This window comes from Xiphophorus couchianus, chromosome 23 (assembly GCF_001444195.1).
Source record: "Xiphophorus couchianus chromosome 23, X_couchianus-1.0, whole genome shotgun sequence".
Classification (NCBI taxonomy): domain Eukaryota; kingdom Metazoa; phylum Chordata; class Actinopteri; order Cyprinodontiformes; family Poeciliidae; genus Xiphophorus; species Xiphophorus couchianus.
In genome coordinates, this window is record NC_040250.1 from 23,663,365 (window position 1) to 23,686,701 (window position 23,337).

A 23,337-nucleotide genomic window follows, 5' to 3' on the forward strand; every position below is an offset into this window, starting at 1 on the left:
ACTGGTCTGTTATGTGGTACTGTAATATCACCTCTGCTCCTAATAAAAACTAGAAAACTGGTCAGCTATCTCTATATATCTATGATTCATACAGTTTTCAAGTCAAAATGTCACACTGTTTCAGATATGAATTTGTTTTGAGGCCAATAAAGCTATTAAATTGTACATTTCTTTAATTTATGCTTTTATCCATGGGCTCTTTGAGAGTAACTACAATATTCAATGTACCGAAATGGTTTGTAAACTCGACCCAATTAAAAAAAACAACACTGAATTTAAAAAATAATTAATTGATTTAGCAATGTAAATAAAGCCTGAAAACATGCAATTTTACACAGAGATATCAGAATCGACTAAAACTGTTGTCGCCAGGTTCACGTTTTACACAAGTCGGAATTTGGCCACCAAACTTTTACCGGTGCATCTTGGACAACACAACATCAAGACATGCTTCACACTGAAAACAGGCACGCAGGCGAACAAGATTAGCTACCAGTTATCATTCCTGCATATTTAATCTTGATACGTGATACACTTTGGTCAAAACGACAAAAGCTGAATCGGCAGAAATGTGAAATTCAGCTGTAGCGATGACACAGTGGAGGACGGCGATGCTATTCAGACAAACTGAGGCAGCACAACGGGAGAACTGACAGGTTCCACCTGAAATGATCAAAACACCAGGCATTTGGAGTCTGTTCTTCTGAGATTGTTGTCTGCGCCTTTGTTTGAATAGCACCGTTTGACACTTACACGCACCACACACACACACACACACACACACACACACACACACACACACACACACACACACACACACACACACACACACACACACAGGTGGAGAAAGTAGAGCCAACAGAAAGCATTTTAATATGCACTAATCTACAGTCTACAATGTCGTTGAGCTACAGTCTACAAGCATCACAGCTATGCTAGTAGGGATAAGGAATCAGAATTTGAAGATGAAATATTGAAAAAGTTGCCATGGCATCTTAGCAAAAAAAATCAAAGAGATGAGAAACGGTGTCTTCTGTTTTAGCAGTCGGAGAGGTTGGATCTATTTGTGTTAGTAGAGGCTGTTTATCTTGGATTGTCAAGATAATGCTTGTAAACAGATTGGACAGTGATTGCATGCTCCAGTGCCAACGTTATAAACACAACACCTTCCAATGCTGCTTAGCAGTTGCCATGGCATCTTATTGTGCTAGCTCTAAGGAAAACTCTAATGCATATACCTTTATCATTTTCAAACCATGTCCATACAACATGGCCCTCTTTCTCAAGATGAAATCTATAAATGAATCTGAAATTCAAGAAAGTACTTCACCATGTGCCAGCCACGTACACATACAGCACTTAGAAACAGACAACATTTACTTCTCACAGACATCTACGGGGAGGGGATTCCTAGCATCAGAGAGAACATTCCAGCTCTAGTTATTACTTCATCGATACCTTAAATGGATGGTCATGCTTATCTGGCAAGAACATCAGTAATGGTAAATGTACAAACATCTAGCCTAGCAGTTTAAATGGCTAAATCTTAAAGGACTGATGCCAGCAAGTCAGGGCATGTGGGTGCTCCATGCAGTTGGAGAAAAAATGGGTTTCTTTGACGTGTTCTTCTGCTACCGAGCTCACCGTTGCATGTTTGGTAGTTATCCCCGTCCCAATGACATGGACAAAAAGTGTAGTGCCGAAATCCTCGCTCCAGTTCGCCACGCCGTGCTGTGGCGACATTACGCTGCATTTACAGGCAATCGGAAGCTATACCAAACGCCTTTTAGCTCAGAGAGGGAGAGAAACGCGTCTAGAGTGCTACTATTAATGGCGTCTAGACGAGCGTGACACAGGACCCACATGTCCTGAAGACTGGGATCATCCTTTAAACTTCATGCAAACAGCCCTCTGTCTTTTCATTGATGCTTAACGGCTGCTTTTCCAACTTGTACTGCTGACTAACGCTTGACTCAGACGGAAGATGTTAGATATACAGCACCCTCCATGATTGTTGGCATCCCTGGAAAATGTGTGGGAAATGCCCTGAAATAAATTCGTGCTTCTTTGCAGGAGAATAATCTCACATTTGAACTTAATTTGAAGTTTTTTAGTGATTGTTTTAAGCAGAATAACCGGTCCTGGAATTGCTTACACCCCTGGGGTTAATAGTTTGACTAGCGTCATTTGCCAATAGGGCAGCAATTTGCCTGCTTACTAAAAATAGGGAGAACATGCAGAGACGGATCTTTGACTACTCCTCTCTGCAGAATCTGGAGCCTGTTGTATATAATCTCCTCTCTTCAGCTCACCTCAGGTTTTCTATAGGACTGAGACGGCTTTGGACAGAAGGTAATTTTAGATTTGTGATTGTAGAACAGGAAAGGCTTTTTTTTGTCAACCAATGGGCATGTGGATAGTGTTCAGTGGAAGTTATGGAGACCTGGTGAGCCCAAAGTGCGTCTTGTTGCTGCTGTACCATTAATCATTGGAGGGTTTTTTGTTATTTTTACTTTTCTTATAATCCAGCTTGCTTTGCATACAGTAAAAATGCAAACAGGTCATTGAGACGCTTTGTTTCTCACAGAGTCACTTTAAACTTTTAATTGATGCTCTGATTGTAGATATGTAACATTTTAGGCCAGCAGCTCCTTACTTGTATCAAGATTTTACATTCATTTTATCAAAATTGGTAGGAGTGGCTTAAAAAACACCACAAGATAAACGTAAAGGTCGGATTTTTCTTCCATTTCTCAGTGTGAGATTATGCTAGTGCAAAAAAAAAAAGAAAAAAAGAAATTGATTTATTTTAAGGTTTTTCATACGTTTGCTACTGGTGCCAACATGAGTGGAGGGCGCTGTAGTACGAGTAACCATAATCTCTTGACTGTTCTGGGTTACTGGGTCCAAGACTGGCCTATTTCCACTCAGAAACAAGGCATGTGTTAAACAGGGTGCAGAAAGTAAAAAAGGAGAGCAGGTTATTAAAGACAGAGTAAACAGCGATGAGAAGACAGAGTAGATCAGTGAGGAGAACAAAACAAAAAGGGAAAATCACCTGGTATCTTCTTGTTGCCTCACCTTTCTGTTTGGTCACCTTTCTCACTGTCATGGCTGCCTGTCGCTTCTGGTACTCCGAGATCTCAAAACCTAAACAGCAGCACAGGAATTTGGTCAGATATTAACGGAGGTCAATGAGAGCAAAGATTGTCTTTTGCAGAAGCAGAAACAGATTTAAGTCAGAGACAAATCAAACATTTTCTGCAATCCTTATGACGCAACTTTTATGAGTTATTTGTTTCATCCTGAACAGAGTCCAGCAAGTCTGAACTAGTGTTGGTTTATTGCAGTTTTTTTTTTGTTTTGTTTTGTTTTATTTTGTTTTGCGACTTTATATCAAACAATTGAACCTACACTGGAAGCTACAGCGGGCGTGTGATTACCAATTTTCTCGTCCTCTTGCACCATCTTCCGCTCTTCGTGGAAGGCCCTGAGCCAGCGGATCTTCTCTTCTGGCTTTTTGGCCAGGAAGATGTGGATCTCCTCGCTGTCTTTGTTGAACAACTTGAAAGCGTTCTTAACGCTGACGTTAAAGTCGTCGTCCCGGCCGTCGATGGCGTCCCGGACTTCGTAGCGATCCATGTCGATGCGGCCCTTGTAGTAGAGTATGTCCCGACGTATCAGGTCCTGGTGAAGAGAGAGAAGAGGGTTTCAGTAAGAGCAGCTGCTTTTCCTTTAGTCTCTTGAAGGCACTAAATCATGACAAAGCAGAACGGCGAGGTATAAATTGCACACAGGTGGACTTCTGAATTAGTCGCAATGAATTTTACTGGGTTGTGTCAAAGTAAAGGAGGATAAATACAAATGGATACTTTCCAGATTTTAATTTGTAAGTAGGTCTGTCAGGATAACAATAAATTGTCCCAGTAAGTCCCAGTAATTATTGTGGTAAACATTAATGTTGTTTTGAGACCATTTTGAAGTATTATACTGATAGAGGTGTAATAATGCATGTTCATCCTCTCAAAGACCAATAAACTTTCATTTTGTAACTGGAAGATGTTTTAAATATTCAAAATAAAACATGACAACCAAAAACAAAATGGAAATAAAAACCTCTTACAACCGAAGTCATAAATAAAGTTGATTATAATGTCTCTGTAAACAAAATATTAATCATCAAAATGGAAATTATTGAGCTAATCTTCATTTTTTATGACATTAATTGATCAGGTGCTTATTACAACAGACGTATTTGCAGCAAAACAGCAAAATTTTAAATCCTGTTTCATTTTCCTCCTGGTTCAGCATTGGACACCTCTTTCTCTTCTCTATCTCATAAAATCCAAAATACAATACGATCTTTTTGAAAACGTGAAAGAGTAAATGCAAATTTGTTCTGCACTCTCCAAACCAAAAAAAACAATCCTTTCTTAGCATGAGCCTCTTTACCTTGAAAACAGAAGGCAAACTATTTATTAATTATTAACATAGAAAGATAAATGCAGATCTTGTGTCGATTATTATAATATGCGATGAAGAGGTACAGGAGTACAAAATGCTTCTGCTCTGATGCTACTTAAGGGATGGTAAGGTCTCGAGCACACATTGTACTGACGATGCTAGATATTAAATAATCAGAAAATAGACTGGAATTTATAATTTAGAGCATATTGAGGCAGAATCCACACAGGGAGGAAAAGAACAGTTACATAAAGACCCAACAAAATACCGGGGTTAATTTTGAGTGCCAGAGAGTCTCAACTGAGGGAACTGAAGGGTGGAAAAACAGAAGGACAACATGTCTATTCTCCTTTTCATTTTTTTTCCATGGGTCTGTGCTGTGATGAAACTGTTGCCCCTCTGCCTGCGTTAATGCAGTGATCTGGCTCCTGTGTGGTGTGTGTGTGTGTGTCCATCTGAATTTGTGTCTCCATCTCGGTGAGTGTATCGAGTCCATCTGAGCGTAAACATTCGTTTGACAGGAAGAATAACAGCCCAAGTGCATTAGAGCCCAAACGACCACAGCTCCCATTTTGTGAAATGCGCCGAGGATTTGAATGCGTCTTCCCAGAGGACTGGTGTGTCTCATGCAGCGTTATGTAATCTATTTTCAACTCCTCACTAAGGTTGTATGGAGTCATACTGCGTTCAAGCATCCCCTCTTCACCAGCCATGTGATACCGCGACTCGCTGGAGCACAAACTGGGGATTTATGTTTTCGCAGCCGGCTTTGTTTACACCCATACAAGCGCAGAAATAAAAAAGAAGTTGAAATAGACAAAAAAAAAGAAGAAAAAGCGCTTACCTTCTTACAGAGCACCAGCTGGTGATCAAAGAGGAAGAAGACTCGCTGTTGGCTGCGTCCATACGGCTGATAGATCCATGACAACTCCCCGGTGTAGATAAGCTCAGAGCTCCTGTCTAAAATATCATCTCCCTAGATACAATCACAGAAAAACTTAACTAATTAAAGAGACACTGGTACTTAGTACACTTACAGTCAATTTACTAATTATAGCTACACTTTCTCAGCCTTTGGAAGGCACTTATGTAATGGTTTTTGTGGCTCTGAGGGAGCTTTCAGATTTCTGTGCTGTCATAAAATGGGAGCTAGCCAGTGAGTTGCAATTCGAGAAAAACAAAAGCATCAAACATGACCTTTAACTCACTTCCTCTTCTAGGTACTATTATGATTTTCTCTTAAATCAGTAATATCTATTAATATCATCATATAAAAACAGCTTTTGAAGACTTTTCTTTTTGATAATTTCAACATATTTTTACTGTAATCTCTTCTCCTTCCTGTGCAGCAGTTGGTACGACAACCCCAGGTAAGCATGGACCAGGTATCAGTATCAAGGTATGCAAAATATTTAAAACATTACCGATTCAAAACCCTTAAAGTGTTCCATCAAATCATCCCTTTGGTTTAAATCAATTTAATGTGAAGTTAGAAGAAGTGCTAGAGCAATCACAGTTTTCACTGGTTTTATGGAGAACAAGATAATGTATAACGTGTAGCATATGTTGCTATACATTTGGCTTTTTCAGAAATATTCCCATTTATGAAAAACAAAAACTGCTAAGGCAGATTCTGTGAAAGTATTTTCAGTAAAGGTTCCTTGTAACATAGACATATCTCATGTCCAGTACAGGAAACTTGCAGCCTTTAGAAACGTAAACCAATCATCAGAGATGCGAAAGGCCAACATCTTGTCAAATGGATGTCTCCTATTTTAGCTGCCTTAACTAACCTAACCTGCCTACATTCACTAATATCATATATCCACGTTTTCACTAGATATTGTTTCAAAGTTTGAAGCCATTTTCTTAGATCATAGAGCATATTTAGAACATTTATAGAACAACCACAGGACAAATTGTTGCATTAATAGTCCTTGTGTAGATACAGCAGTATCATGGTCCTTTTGCTTGTAGCTTTTATTGTGTATGAATCTTAAACTTAAGTTTATATTATAGCAATAGTTCATACACAGAAGTGAGTGAAACTAAGTAGTGTTTATTTAGCTAGAACACATAAGAAGAGATTTTCTTTTCAGTTAACTGAACTGGTGGTAGGACAAAAGATGAAGAGGTCTGATTTCTGCTGAGTAATTTTTCAACTTATTTTGTTTTTTTCTTTGCTCGACACTTCCATCTTCCCCAGCTTTTCCAGTGTGCAACAACACAATTTTGAATCAATAAGCAGACTGGATAAAAATCTTTTTCACGGTGCACATACCTCCCAGTCGAGAACGGAGGCTTGCCACTGGGCGATTTTGTCGATGTTCTCCAACCGCCTCTTCCTCTCATTGATCTGCTGAGTGACGTTCCGCATTACGGCCAAAGCAGCTGCCACGTATCGATAGTCGCTACAGACACAAGGCATGCGTAATTACTCGGGAGTGTTACGGGGCGAAGTTATAGCTCTTGGAGTTTGTCCACTCAAAGACATATTACGCTGCATTTGAGCCAGAGGCAGCGGTAATAAACTCCAGTGAGTGAGTGGGGTAAGTCCGCTGAAATACAGTGAAATTAACACACAGCTATTTAATTTTATTCAGCCGTCTCTTTATTCACAGCAAGGTCTGACAGCATCTATGCAAACTGAGCTGGATTTATCCCTCCGGCTAAGATGCGCTACGGATCCAATCCTCACTTTGCAAGATAACGTGTGTGTGCGTGTGTGTGTGCGTTTGTGCCCCAGTGTTGTGTGAACAAGTGAGACAGACACAGGCCTATATCTGGCAGATTCTCCACAGCTCTCAAACAGTGAAACACTGTGATCTGGCAGGCTTTTCTGGCAGAGCTGGCACCTGTCCCTCTCTGGCTGAGAATGCTTGGTTTGTGAATGACCTGGAGCTGGCGGAGACACGCTGAATTAGTTGCACAGGGTTTCTGTGGGCTCACATGGATGAGTTTGCACATCTGGGAGCTCACATCATGCATTCTGGGAGGGCTTGAGGGTGCATGTGCAAATGTTTACATTGCCCACACCGACTCCTGCACTGAGCATGTAGTTTGTGAAAATTGTAGCACGTAGCAAAGGAATCTGTTAATATTTACAGTTTGGGTTGCAAAAATCGCTCCTGGAAAGTGCCATCAAAACAAAACGTGGAGTGTGACTTTCAAGTCAAGATGCATACTGTTGACTCTGCATCTGCTTCAGCACAAGCAAGGAGAATTACCGCCTTGGTGGAATGAACTCAACATCTGCGGTAGGAGTATCTCAGAACACAACAGCGCATCAGTACAGCTTCTAAAGCTATGGAATAACTCAAAAGTGGACAGTACCTGTGGTCTTGTGCTGTGTATTTGAGAAGTTCGGCCAACTGTAGGGGATATTTGCAGATTTTCTGGACAGGGGTGAGCAAGAAGCCGTCTATAGCGATGTCAATCATTTGCTGGAGAAGACGACAAGCCTCAAAGAAGTGCTGATACCTGCCATCCCTCATCAGTTTGCTTAACTCCATGCAGGCATCCAAGTGGTTGTTGCAGTATTCTGAATAGATCCAGAATCCATCTTGCTGCAATGTAAAGAAAGTGAGAGTCATCGTCAGAGGAAATGAGACGGTAAGAACAATTAAGCAGACAGCCAGACTGCCAATATCTACAAGATGGTGGCTGTGGTGTAGATCTTTAAGTTAAGGTTAACAACATTTTTAGCTTTAACTGTCTGATGGTTCCCTCAATCTTAATGTTACATTAAGATCCTGAGATAGTTTAGCTCTACTGTAGTTTACGCATCTAGAAATCCGATGGAAATGGATTATTTTTTGCTGGACCATCCCTGATCGACGATCGTCTGGTCAGAAACTGAAAGTCTAATCTTATTTCTTTGTGAATATACCATCTGTAAGATTTAACATGTTGCACTGACTACAACACTCTTCAGTGTGGACACTGTTACTGAGGAAGGAAGCCATTTCTATTTTCACAATTAGTAAACTCACTGCTTTTCTTGCACAAAAGCAGCAAGAAAGGAAGCAGTACTTTCTACAGAGGTTGTTACTTTAAAACAAATAACACAAAGATGATCATAATTTAGCTCTGCTGCTCAGTTTCACCTTTTGAGTAGTTAAGGGCTTGTGCTAGCGATGGTAATAACATCAATCATCCCAATAGCTAATATAAAATGCCAAGGAGAGTTGTCTTTAATGTCAATGTTGTAATTATTATGCCTGTGTTTTAAAGTAGCAGTAAAATCCTGTTTAACTGCAGAACTGTGTAGCACAACAGCTCTCTTACAATGATGCTGCTCCCAAATGACAGAAAGGTCTCCTGAAGCTGAACGTATAACTTCGAACCAAGCCCAGAAGTCTGGCCTGCAGAACTTTTTTACCTCAGTTGAGGAGCCTGTTTTCTGCAGTTTCTATTTTAAACGGCGGACGTCACTCTAAATTAAATCTGCATGTATCCAGCAACTCATAGACAAAGAATAAAAATAAAATAAATAAAGAGAAGAGCATTCCCGGTATAAACTGAACTTCAAAGTTTTACTGTACTATTTTTAGAAGACGATGTAACATTTTGGAAAAATTATTTCCTCTGTGTTCATAAACCAGCTGCTCTTTTGGTATGGTCAGCGCCGCTCGTTGACTGATATAGGAATTTACACGACAGGCTAAAACGACAGGACGGAAGGACATGAAGGGAAGGCATAAACCAAGCATGAGGCCTTTGGATTATTACAATAAACAAACAACTTTACAATATTACATACAAACGTTTTCCTCTCAATTATTAACCTCTGATTGTTATTTTTGCTGTGATGTGGTTGAGATAAATTGCTATCTTGTAATTTGGTACACATTACAGTCACTACATGTGTAGAAAAAACAGTTTTAAAAAAAGGATAATGATTCATAATTGTTCATGCAAGGCAATGCAAGGCAGTTGTAGAATATGCTGCAAGATGTTTTGTGATGCAAAGGGTCTGTATTTTTGGTAATCAGACAGAAAATGTGGGGAAAAAAACATCCAGCAAAGGGTGTCAAGGTCAGGGTCAAACCCCAGACAGCGAGCTTAACCACATGCTGCTGCACTCTTATCACTGCATTTGTAGATTTTTAGAAGCAGCTCTGTAATGTTGGATTGTTTTTATTTAAAAAAACCTCCTAAAATATACTCCAGAAACTATATTAAAACAGTTAAATATTCTAGTGATGCACCGATAAGAAAATTTGGGCCAAAATTAATATCCAGTATTAATAATAATCCCCTCACAGTCCTGTGCTGCATCATTATTACTGTCACATACAACACATGCCCTGCCTCTGCTGAGACACAAATGGCAACAAGATGGAAATAAAAATCAGTTGTTAATGTCGACACAGGTTTACTCATTGGACTGATACAGTATGCTAAAAAATGACTAAAATCAGCCAACACAGATGCTTATGCAAACTTATCATGCCAACCCTCAACTTATATAGAAAGGAGAAGAATTGTTGCTATTAATCAGAAACTATAATCAGCTAAAATGTGCAACAGAAAGTTTTTCAAAACTGATGAAAAATTGGTCTCGAAAAATGTCCAAAACCTGCTCCTTTTAAGCGTGAACAAAAAAAAAGAAAAATACTTACGTGTTCTAAAAAGCACGGCCCGATTTCAGAGAGGTGCGGTTCCTCTGTGTTGTACTGTTTCTCCAGATCTCTAACAAAGCCCATCTGGAAGCGGTAGATGTCCTCTATGTTTCCAAAAATGACCTTGAGCTGGTCGTCATTGAACATGTCCACACGCTTCCTACACTGGCGCAAGTAACCCTGCAAAAATAATAACAACGATGATAAAAAAAGAAAGAAAAAGAAAACAAAATAGGATAACACTTTTAAAAAACAAGTTTCACATATTTCTTACTCAAAATTGCGTGAAGGGATTGTGACGTGGCTGCTAGTATTTAATTAAAGGTCATGATGCTTTAACATTTAGTGAAAATATCAAGATGTCAACTTGTCCAAATAATCACAGTCAGATTTCATGTCTCTGTATTAAGTAAGTGGGCTTTTGAAACTGGGACACCCCTCCACATAACAACCTGTATGCAGAGCGGTTCAACTAGCATGAGGCGCAGAGGTGAGAAGGTGAAATTTATGCTTGCTGCAACTATTTTTAAAAATTACGCTTCATGCACAGAACAAGCAAAGGGCATACAGAGGATTAGGCCCAGATGATTAGATAAGCCAGAAATGTGCCTGAGAAACCACCCCAAGTCAAAGTGGTCTATTTATCTGCTTTATCTGCTCTGGAGCTGCTGATGCTGTGCACACATGCAAAGGCTGACGCTGGCTCTTTAAGAAGAAAAGAATTCAAACCAGAACCAACTTGTGTTTACCTGAGTCTATTGTACTATAAACTATAGTTTTTGTTAATCAAATAACAATCAAGAGAAAAACAAGAGGGATTTACTTAAAGCTACAAGGTGTTTTTTTCTGTAAAATCAATCGCACACTCACTCTAGATATAGCTTGTGTCATGGTCGTTTTCTGTTTGTTGTGCCACTTTGCTGTAAAACATTATTTATCGAGATAAAATCTAAAAAGCAAGCTTCCACAAACACATGCTTCTGCTGACATCACCTAAGGAATGAGGCAGCTAATCTAATTTCTTTTGAAGACATACATTTTTCCCTTGCCTTATGGGAAAAGGCTGCAATAAAACACACTGTTTGTGAAGGGGAACTCTACGTCAAGATCTACTAAAAGTCACTTTTGTGCCATAGCTTTTATTAATGTGGCCGAACAGCAAGAATCTTTTGCCTCTTGTGATGTCATCGTCCAAAATAAATGCATCAGAATTGGTTGGTTTTTTTCTTCAGCATACTTCTTATGAACCGTATTGTGAGATACACACACTCTTTATTTTCTAGATTCACATACTTCAGTAAAAAAAAAACAAGTATCTAGTATTTTTAAATTATGCAACTGGCCGATTAGGAATGTGGTTCAATTTAAAGTTTTTAATCAGATTTTGATTTAAATAGCACTCAGGGAAGGGCTTCTTAAAGAAATAAGATTGCGCAGAACTAGGCTGAATTTTATTAAGCGCAAAATTCAACTTTAAACCTCAGCATAACTAACAAGATGCATTTGTTATAGACAGCCAAAACTATAGAGTGGTCTCACATGCTTCTGACAAGAGGAGTCTTAGCTCTGGGCTGTTTTTTAATCCAAAGAAAAAATATGATTAAATCAGATAAAAGTGTGAATGTGGGAGTGGGACTGATTCTTAATAGATCCTTGTGTAGCATAACATCTCACACCTGCTTTTGTTTATTCCGCTTCTTGCAATTTTACTACCTCCCCTGCTCATCCTAGTACTATTAGGAAACGGTACGGAGCGCTAGTGTTTCTGTTGCTGGACGTGTTTCAGTACCTCACAGATGTCCTTGAGGTGTTTAATGTAGTGTCTCTCTGTGCTCATGATCTCATTGATGACGTTCGCCCTCATTTGGTCTCGGTTTTGAAGGGGGGAGCCCAGACACAGGCAGTCATTGGTCGGATCTAGGTGCCCGTTCTGCACCTCGCTGGTCCCCTCGGCCGGCTCTGCCGCACCGTCCTCCTGGTTCACCCACAGCTGAGGACAAACACGTTCACACACAGAGCCACTCCGTAAGAGCTCGTATGAGCACTCTTTGGCTTCATGCACAGATCTGATGGAAACGGTTTCACTGAACATATTTATGCAGCAAGCTCCACACCTATTAGCACCACAAGATGTGTAAAAGGCCTTCCGATGAATTCAACTTTTACTGCAGTAGCATAATCTCACATAAAAAAAGAAAAAACATTTTTCCGATGAAAAAATGTGTAACACAGTTATTGGCATTGATTCTGTTAGTATTTTGCGAATGGGACAGCACCTACTCCTCTCTAGTTACATTTAGCAAGGTTGGGGCATCCGGAGAGAGGGATCTTTGACCATTCCTATTTTTACAGTTTCACTAGAGTCCGATCACCTAGAGTCCTGGATCCTCACTAATGCTCACTTCTCTTCAGCTCAACCTCCCAGGTTTTCTGCAGGATTTAAGGTTTGGGCATAAAGATACCCTTGAAAGAAGGTTGATTTTGTGTCTGATGAACCTTTTGTGTTAATTTGTCATTCAGTTTTGCATAATTTTCTTACTTAAAGACTCAATGTCAACACATATTCAATGTTCTGGGTGACTACATACAATTTTATTCAAAATCTCCTACTTTCCAGGCTCTTTGGAATAGAAAAAGGCCCACAAGATCACAGACTCTCTACCATACTTAACAATGAAAGCATGTTGCAATCTTGTATTCGTTCTTTGTTTCACGCCAAATCCAGCAGGGGTGGTTGTTGTAAAAATGCTCAATCTTAGTCTAACCAAAGCACCTGACTTTAGCTAAAGTCCAGGTAAAGTTTATGTTTTTTTTTAATTTGTAATGGTATGACGGAAAAAAGCTATTTTTCTTGAACGCCTACCAACCAACAGGTTAGCAGGTAAGCATTTAATTAAGCCACTCTTAGCTACACTTTATTTTTTTATAATTTAGCTTTGGAGATTCATTAAAAGTACGCTGGTTAACTTAAAAAGTAATTAATAACTACATGCATGTTATTTCTAGGAAGAACAGTTTTCGAGATTAAGTAAGTTTATTCAATTTTGAATTCAATTTATTATTTTTGTTGCAATTTGAGATTATGTTACTGCATTAAAAAAGGTGAACTTTATCAAATACTTTTTACCCAGTTTTACCAATGGCTCCAGTAAGTGTGGAGGACACTGTATGATCAGATTAATCATTATTATTAATGCGTGTGAGTATCACAAAACTGCTGTAATTTACATTCACACATTTGCTAAACATGTATCAGTCACTCTTCAGCATGAATGCACACATACACACACACCCCCACAGACACACTATATATATATACACGTATATAAACTATTTCAATTACTTTTAGAGAGTTTCACAAAGTTTGCACAATAAATAAGTTTTGGGTTAGCATCTCAAAAAGAGTTCCGGACATACTGCCAATCATACTTCAGTCCTGCAAGATACTTATAATACCGTCTTTACTGAAGCTATGCACACCATTTCCTGACAAAACTCATGCAGCCTCCAACTCGCACTTCACAGACAGATCCACATGTAAAGCTTATTCCAGTGTTTCACTGAAGGGGCCAAGTGAGCATGGTTTGATTTGCCCAGCAGCCAACACCTGATGACACACAGTTTGCCAATAGTACATCAAAGAACCGACGTCTAGAATGCCAAACACAAAATGGGAAATGTAGCGCCACAGACAAGCAGAGTGACAGGTGGTTGAGCACTGACGAGAACTGGTGGTGCAGCAGTACGACTGAAAAGTAGTCAGAGTCAATAGTAAAAAAAGTACTGAGGGAAAATCGTCATATTTGATGTAAATACGTGTTAAAAAATGTCATCCTGAAATGACATTCTTTCACATGAATATGTGAGAATTTTACTCTAGGCCAGTAAGAGGGCATTTCACACAGTCTTTACTTTTGACTCATCGGTAGCACCTCTCTGTTGACCCCGTTGAGGAATGATGTGATAACGCCATGGGTACATTAATGTCTGGTAATGTTAAGGGAACGTTGCGTGGACAGACTGGAGCGGGCAGGCTGGATGGGTTGATGGAAGCTGGGGGGAAAAAAAAAAACGCACCTTTGACGTGGTGTTTTGGAACCGTGGAGTTGCTATGGGGTTGATATAGAAAACCTGTTTTGTTTGGGGCTGAGGAGGATGGGGTTCCACCTTGGAGAGAGAGAATGACAGAACAGAGAGATACTGTTTGGTTGACAGTGACTCAGCCTGTCTTTCCTGCCCTCTCAGGAGTGAATATGGAAGGGTGGACAGGTGGGAATGGCCATGAGAAGAGTCTGGAGGGGAGGTGATCTACAGTGGAAGGACTCCAGCTACGGTACAGCTGCTACCTTACTTATATACTCCAACTTCACTGGGTTAAATATTGCCTACATGAACATCTAAAGATATGTAGTGCTTTGGCTTACAAAAGTATTCAACCACATTGTGAAATTTTGTAACGTACAACCACAAACTTCAACGTGTTTAAATAGAATTTAATATGTTAGATCAACTCAAAGATTCAGCAATACATCGGGGTTCAAGCTCTATCCTAGGTCACTGTTCAGCTGGAAGATGAACCTCCATCCCGTCTCCTGTCTTCCACAGTCTCTAGCAGTCTTTCTTCTAGACTTGCCCCATATGTAGCTATCAGTGTTGTATAGTAACGAAGTAAAAATACTTCACTACTTTACTTAAGTATATTTTGGAGTACTTCATACTTTCCTCGAGTATGAAACTTTTTGATGACTTTCACTTTTACTTCACTATATTTCCGAACTTAATTGCGTACTTTTACTCCGATACATTTTCAATGTGTGGTTTAGTTACTCGTTACAAAAAAGCGAGAGAGAAACAAAGTGTTTTGACCCCACCTACTGATTAGCAAGTAGCAAGCAGGCTACCGAACAAAGTCGGTAGCCTACTTGCCTGGGCTTGTTCATCACCTCCAATAGGATACACCTGTTTCGCTTCTCCCATTAAACACAAAGCAAGTCTCGCAATCAGCAGCAGCCATATGGAGGAGGAGACGGAGACCACAACGACTGCAACTACGTCGGACACGGCTCCAGGGGAACCACCAGCTGGTGATGAGAGCCCATGACCTTATTTAAACACAATATACTCTTTCGTGGGTGTTAAAGATTCGTCGTACCGCATGCAGTTTATGTTATTCCTGCCCGAAGATGTGGAAATTCTATCTTACAAAAACTCCCCGTCCAACTTGAAGAAACACATCGAGGTAACGTCTTATGAAATGGTTATAATCCTCCTGTTTCAGTAACTATAGCTTGGTCACTAGACACTACTGTATTGTGAAACGTTGACCATAAATGAACTTTGTTTGGCATTGTTTCAGTTCCATACATGGTGTTTTTAGCTTAGGCTTAATGTTGACTGTAGCAGGCTACCTAGACTCCTCTGTTCAAGGGGGACAGAAGCCATAGCGATAGCAATTTAGACTCAATTTAACGAATATAGGAAAGGCACGCAAGTTCAAAACCACAAACCATTAACATGTGCTCCTCTTTAAAACTGGAACAATTTATTAGCAGGTTTAATTTTGCCTGCACTTGGTTGTGTACATTATTTTAAGTGTATTTGACAAGTTTACCAAAATATAAAAAATGTCATTCAAACTGCATTTGCCTTGTTTTACTTTTTACTTGTACTTTTCATTACATTACTTGAGTACATCCATTTTTACAGTAATTTCCATACTTAAGTACAAGAAGTTTCAGATACTTTAAGACTTTAACTCAAGTAACATTTCAGTCAGTGACTTCGACTTTTACCAAAGTCGTATTTTGGAGAGGTACTTATACTTTTACTTGACTCTGAGATTTCAGTACTTTATACAACACTGGTAGCTATGTCCATCTTCCCATCAACTCTGAAATGCCTCTCTTCCTACACTGAAGAAAATGATCCGCACAGGGTGATGCTGCTACCACAACGTCTCAGAGGAAAGACGTGTGTGATGCTAGTTTGACCCCAGATAATATGCTCTACAAATATGCCAAAGGTTTTGGTGTTTTGTGGGGCTGTGTCTCATACTAAGTTGTTGTAAACGTTCTACAGGAACTTTCAACTTTCTTTTAACAGTGGCTGCTTCATTATTGCCACTCTTCATAAAGACCAGATTTATAAATTTATTTATATTTGTACAGCTAATAGCAGAATCATATTACTTAATTTGAGCTACAGATCTCTGCATCTCCAGAGTTACTTTGCTGCTTCTCTGAATTATGCTGCCCCTTTCTATCTGAGATGATGGACTGAAACATGTTCTACCTGACCTGTCTGCTGTGATCCAGGGATTTTTGGTTTTTTTACCCCTCCAGGGGGACTTTTGTGGGCTCTAGTGTCCCTTATATGAAAGTAGACTGACAAGAAAGGGGGAAGAAGAGGGGAGAAGACATGCGGCAAATATTGTCAGGTCCGGGAATCGAACCCGCGACGGCCGCGTCGAGGACTCAAGGCCTCCAAACATGGGTCGCGCTAACCACTACGCCACCACGGCACGCCCCGATCCAGAGTATTCTTGATGGTGTTTATTCTGTTTACTAAACAGCTCAGATTAATAAATTACACACAGATGGGCTTGATTTATTTATAAAGCAACTTCAAGTGGTTGCAAAAAATTCCATTTAAGAGAATCAGAGTAAAGAGAACTGAATATAAAGGCTCGTGATATTTTTCTTTATTTTTCTTGTACAAAATTTTAAAAAATTAAGAAATTCTTCTACTATACCATTTGCACATTTGCACAACGCATTTATGTTTATTAAGGTTTGTGGTTGTAAAAGACCAAATTTTGAAAAGTTTGCTATGAAAAAAAAAATATTTAAAAAATGTATTTCAACATAAGTTTATAAGATTAGGTTCTGTGTTAATCTTAATTTGAAAGCAGCACAAATTTTTTAATTTCTCTATCAAAGTTTTGTTAGTTGCAAAATGGACCAAGTCTTTCCTCTGTCTGGCTACATGCCTTTCAAATTAGCTAGGAAAGTTTCAAAACTTAACAAGGAAACGTGTAAACCACAATTATTTTTGTCAATTTTAAATTATACACTTCTCAGCCATAACATTATGACCACCTGCTTAACATTGTGTTCATCCTCCTTTTGTCACCAAAGCAACTCTGGCCAATCTAAACACTGACGACAAACAGTGTTTAGATAATAATCGGTGTTTAATATTATCCATGCACCCCGTGGAGAGTTGAGGTGTCTTTTTAGACATGTTTCTTACAAAATACATTTCCTTAATATCTAGCTAGTGTAAGCTGCTAGTCCCGGTTTTTATGTGGCAAATAGTTTTGTGTTTCAATATCCAGCAGGGCTTAGAGCATTAAAAAACATCTATATCATGCCAGGCTGCTTGTTTTCATGCCACAGACACATTACTTCATCACAATGTTTTGGCTGTAAGGTGTTAACTGACACCAATTAAAATCCTAGATAGTTGCAAACAAAAAAATACAAGTGCAGATGTTGGCACCAGACTAATCTGAAACAGTCTAATAGGGAGTGCAAGATGTTAGAATTATCACAATATTGGCTCCTGGAAAATTAATTTCATTAAGGACAGGAGTTGAAAGAGAAAGTCAAATAAATGAGAACCTCATTAGCATCTTTGTTTTACTCTTTTTGGATACAAAGATGCTTAGCTAACTGTTCTCTCGTCTCCTGGGCAATTTGTATTCTTAAAATAAACTAATTCAAAACTCTGTGTGCATTTAATTAAATATGTTTGACGTGACCGTGCGATTGTGCGTTTATCCCTTCCACTCTGTATGCCGACGTGCTCACCGTTTCTGTGAGTATGAGCATGTCTGCCGGGTCAAAGGTTCACCGACAGCCACAGCTGCCTCCAACTCACCCGTACAAAGCTGGCAGGGAACCATCCTTCCTCCTCATCGATCTGGCCCCACCACCAGTCCTTGTTGGAAGCGTCCAGCACCTTTATGACGTCGCCGGCCTTAAACGCCAGCTCCCGATCCGCCATGGTCACGTGGTCCCATACCGCCTCAGCGTTGACAACCGAGCCTCCACTTATCAACTAGAGGAGAAAGACATGGGATCCACTTTGTTTTATTCTAATTACTTAAAAATACTGCTGCGCAGCAACAGAACACGGCTAAACAAAAATCCATCAATAAAATGCACATTTTAAGCAGCACAGAAATCAAACTAATTTTAAAACAGTAGTATGCCTCATTTCGGCCTCAACCTGTGAAGCCTTTTTGTTAAAACCCTTAGATTACTAATTGATGCACAACTAAATGGAGGAATCCAGTGACAGTACAGGGATTGCAATGCAAATACGACAACACAACAGCATTCAAGGTGCAACAAAAGAAACACACAAAAAGGGCATAAATGGAGAAACAACACCGTTCAGAGGCAACATACCCGTCTCTACATGGGGCTGTAATTGGCTCATTATGACATTGTAATAATTACAGGTGTTAATGTAATATAACAGCTAAGAAGCAGAACAACATGAAGAGATAACCTTCCATGCTTCCACCAGGGTCGTGTTGATTTGTCTGCAAAACAGTCTTCAGCAATCACGGACCAGTGACTCGTCAGCTTCTATGTATTGATTACCAAATCATGAATAAATAATGTGTACATCTTGTCGTAGCATAAATAAACAGTCGCAGTGCACAGCTGTGTGCAGAGCCTGGAGCAGAGCAAGATATAACAAAGTGCTTCACAAAATCATTCATCCTCATTTGTTCGCCTCTTGAATTTTTTCAAACCCTGTCATGTTACAACCACAAAGTTGAACTGATTTTGATGAGGTTTTGTGCCATAAGACACTCAAAAGGCCACACATAATTGTAAAATGGAAGACAAATTCGGCATAGTTTTTAAATATTTTTTACAGATAGTATATAAAGTGACATCACAATCTGATTGACTTTGGATACGGTGTGTTTTGTGGTAGCTGTCTGTCACACATTGCATTTTGAATATATGCCTATCGGTTCTTTTATAGTCTCATCTGACCAAAGAGCCCTCTTTCAAATGTTTGCTGCCTGCCCTACAAGGCTTGTGGAAAACTGCAAACTGAACTTCTTTTGACTTTCTCTTGACTATAATTTTCCCCTTGACCAGCAGTAAATGGATTCTCTAACCTCAGCTGTGAATTTCTGCAGTTTTTCCACCAAAGCAGGTCAAAGTTTGAAGTATCTTTTACTGAAATCCTGCTAACCTCCTCGGTCATCGTGATGCTGCTTGTTCCTTAACATTCCCTAACACACCTTTACAGTAAACCTGTTCTTAACAACAGGTGCCAGAGTAAGTCTCGTCAAGTTTATTAGTTTAGCACATTTCACCAACAAGGCAGTTCGAAGTGCTTTACATGACAAATGAGGCTGGGCACTAAGGCATTACTTACTGTGGGTCGATCACACAAAATTCCTATAAAATACAATGCCGTGTGGTTGTAACAGGGTTCGCCTTAACCAAATATCTTCCATTTTTGATTGAGTTTTTTAAATGGTGACAGAAAAATCCACTATTTTGACAGATTACACACAACTGACCAAATGGTCAGTGACCAGAGTGTCATCTCTGGTCTGGACGCTGTCTGAGTGCTGATGGCGACGCGCTGAAGGGTTTTAGACAAGAGGCGTTGGAGTGGTTCTTTGGAATGGTTCCTTCAGTTCTCCCCCACTGAAGGATATGTTTAGGGGCATCAGGTAATGTTCAAACAGTCTTGTCGAACTTCTGACCACTTCCAGTGGTGAAATGTTCCCTGATTTCAAAACTCTCACTGCAGAGAAAATGCTAAATGTAATTGATGTCATCGTCAAATGTATTTGATTGATGACATGATGTGGATTATTTGTTCAGCTTGTTAAACAGCAATTAAACAGAATGAAAATTAAATGCAAATGCCAATATCATTTTAAAAATTGATGGGTAAAAATACAGGATGTTTTTTGACACCGCTACTCAAAATGACAGACAATGTAAAAATCTAGCGTGACCTCTGGGTTGTAATGTGATAAAATATAAGGTACGAATACTTTTGCTGGACATTTAAAAAATATCATGTAGAGTAAGAACACTGAACCCAGCAGGGTGATGAGTATTCTTTAAGGGACCCGAAGAAGCTAAATGTTTTTCTTATTAAAGGAAGAATAGGCAGCAGATAGTGTTCTGAAGGCAGAACCGGACCTGACATCATCAGTCTACGGCCTCGCCATCCATCACGCTGACTAGTCAGCTTTCTTGCTTTGACAACTAGACGTCCATGCATATTTGCACATGTAGAGCCACACTTCTCTCTTTGTATACGCTATCCCTGTGAGTCGTTTCTAAAATTGTTCTCCCTGCAGTAGTGTTCATCAGCATTCTCCAGTTCGGAGCTAACCATGCATCCATTCCCTCGGGCTGTGGGCAGAGTAGCCAGGGCTAACCGAGCCTGACAGGCGATGCTTGAGCTCCAGGTAAGGAGTTATTAAAGGCCTGGAGACGACTGTGTCCCATGGATGGGTATGAATTTTTCTATATTCAGGCACTGTGTTTTCTTTTTGTTAATCAAAGAAGCTCTATTTCCTTTTATGATTTAGTTTCATATCTCTAGTACAAAAAAACCCAAACTTCCCCATGAGCTCTCAGGCTTCACAGAACCTTCAACCCGTACAGCTGCAGGGGATATAAGCCAATCAGGGCAGAGGAGTGAACACAAAAGGAGGCATCCACGCCTGCAAGGCAAGGAATGGCTGTCGTCATGGTGACAGATGAGGATGCTTCACTGATGCTGACAAAGATGATGGGATGAGGCAAGGACACTTCAGGAAGCGCCAGAATATTTCCAAATGTGGGGCGAGCTGTCACAAACAAAGAGTGAGCGCTGAGCAAGCGTGCAATCATTCTGTTGTTCAGCTTTACACACTCGCAAACCTGCCGCACTTCAGTGCAAAGCTCGGTGACGTCTGATGTCAAGCTTCAGAAAACTGTTGACATCGAGCAGGTAGGTGTAGCACCTACTTTAAAGTTGGCTTAAGACACCTTTGGACAGATGTATACAATTGAACAGGCATGGCATGTTACTCTCAGGAATGATAACCTTAATCAAAATGTAAACTTCTTGCTTTTCTAAGGGTCTCAACAGGCAGTTTGCAGCAACAAGCTGTGGCCACTCTGATACTTCGTCCTGTCGTAGGGACTGTAAAATCTACGTGCCTTAAAAAAAAACCAACTTTAAAACAACTTTAAAACCAAAACCAAAAGCCTGTTGTACATTAATACCTACAACAGATCAGATTTGCATTCAAGTCAGTCTTGCCTCCTGCGCTTCCACTGCCACTTCATTTCCAACCCCATTCAGCACAAGCACAATCCCTCCAGTCCCTACCAATGGACAGGAACACAGAAAGAGAAAGTGAGGCAGAGCATTTACTGCTGAGACCCCCGTCCCCATCCCACCTCACTCTCCTTTGCGTCTTCCCTTGATCTTCCAAATGAGCCCTGCACTCCAATATATTGCATCCCTTTCCCCTTCTCATGTCTGAATAAATTAAAAGCCTTACATAATCAATCTTCCCCAATCCTCTAGAACACCCCCATACCTAGCCCTAGCTTGATCATTTGGCATACGGTAAACACAAAGATAAAGCCATTATTGCCTGTTTGTCTATCTGTTCTTGCTGTTAAAGAAACAACATCAAACATCAGCGAGCCTATAATCACTCTTTAAACTGCAAATCTTCTATTTAGGTCAATGCAAATAAATGCAGAGAAATCTGTTCCCATACATAGAAGCATATGACAATGCTTTCTGTTTTTTTTAAGGCTGGCAAATGTGCTGGAATAAAAAGCTGATTCATTTTCTTGTATCATCTTTGCAGCTCAACACATCAGCATTCACCGCACTGGCAGACCCACTGCATTCCAACATCACTCTGTCTCCATCCACAGCACAGCTGCACCAAAACACCTATAGCATCCCCGAGCAGACGCACGCATGCCTCAATGTTCAACCTTTACCATGTTGGTGGCATGCAGCTGTTCGGCGAGCGTATGCATGGAGAAGTCCGGCTCATTCAAATCATCGTAACTGAATCCCTTTAGGAAGCAGTCGAGGCGACAAGCGGTCCTCTTTAGATGTCAAGTAACAAGACGACGTTATCCCTGAAAGAGGCTTCTCTACCCCGATGCACCGAGTGAGTATCGCGGTCCGTCCTCCCTGTGTCTGCCAGCCCTCTTATGTAATACACTTATACCCCGAGTCTGGGAGCCAATCAAAGATGCTCTCCTCAGAACTGGTGAGAAACACACGCACATCCTCGCACAAAACGCTCGTCTCACTCACTCACTCACTCTCACACCATCTGCACATCCACACTTCTGGCTGCACTGCACACAACCCGGCATGGCTCCATCTAAAGGTACCTGCCCTGGAGGAGTTACACATTCAGTAAGGAACAACGGAGAGTGCCCAATCAAAACCAGCAGTCAGATGCTACTTGTCATGCTAACATGTGAACACATCTGTAATTAGGAAAGGTCTCAGCGGTAGCCACAACACCTGCAGTTGATGTTCTGATCTTGCCTCTTCTGAATATTTTCTTTTTATACAAGGAATTGTTTTGGGCCCTGTGAGGTCACAGCTAAGGAGGATGTTTATGTGATCTGCCACAGGGATGACAACTCCTGCCCACATGCTCTGGCATGTGATGAAGGCGTCGCTAGCAAACCTCTCCCTTTATGCATACAACCTGATGGGCTGATGGTTAGAGGAGAGCAATGGCCTCAAAACTGAAGGTTTCATGGGCCTAAAGATAATTTTCTATTTGTTGAAGTAAACATTTTAATAAATTTGCAGACAAATGTATTAAAATGTCTGCAATTTTAATAAATGTAAAATTGCTGATAACACTTTGCTGATAACAAAAGACTGATAACACTTTTGTGTTATCATTTGCAAACACAAAAGTGTTTGCGACACTTTTGTGTTTGCACAAATGGGAAATCCACTTATAAACACAAAAGTGTTTGCAACTGATATTTATGCCCAATCCTTCTAATTCTACTGAAACACAAATGCAGAACTGTTCCCAAAATAGCTCTCTCCACTGATGTTTACATTTTCATGAGGCAAGATGGGAAATCGACTTATATTAATGTGTGTTTATGTCAATTAAGACCAGGCTGTTTGCACAATCCAGATCACATAAAAATACCCTCTGCTGAAAACTGGTGGTAATTTTGCCACAGAAGATATAAAA

The 23,337-nt window shown here is 40.1% G+C and overlaps 1 protein-coding gene across 9 annotated transcripts in view; it reads right to left on the reverse strand.

Moving 5' to 3' along the window:
- The window catches only part of LOC114138939 (rho guanine nucleotide exchange factor 9), a 63,103-nt gene that overhangs the window by 11,235 nt on the left and 28,531 nt on the right, over positions 1 to 23,337 (reverse strand). For 6 of the 9 annotated variants that reach the window (XM_028008438.1, XM_028008439.1, XM_028008434.1 and 3 more), the window contains 9 exons: positions 17,970 to 18,149; positions 14,166 to 14,255; positions 11,878 to 12,078; positions 10,089 to 10,268; positions 7,798 to 8,030; positions 6,746 to 6,875; positions 5,309 to 5,440; positions 3,444 to 3,687; positions 3,082 to 3,150 (listed from right to left, as the gene is read on the reverse strand). In XM_028008438.1, the coding sequence (XP_027864239.1) occupies positions 3,082 to 3,150; positions 3,444 to 3,687; positions 5,309 to 5,440; positions 6,746 to 6,875; positions 7,798 to 8,030; positions 10,089 to 10,268; positions 11,878 to 12,078; positions 14,166 to 14,255; positions 17,970 to 18,149 (1,459 nt within the window). Of the gene's footprint in view, positions 1 to 3,058; positions 3,151 to 3,443; positions 3,688 to 5,308; positions 5,441 to 6,745; positions 6,876 to 7,797; positions 8,031 to 10,088; positions 10,269 to 11,877; positions 12,079 to 14,165; positions 14,256 to 17,969; positions 18,150 to 22,096; positions 22,295 to 23,337 lie in introns of those variants that run through there. The other 3 variants (XM_028008441.1, XM_028008437.1, XM_028008436.1) reach the window with 3 other exon arrangements.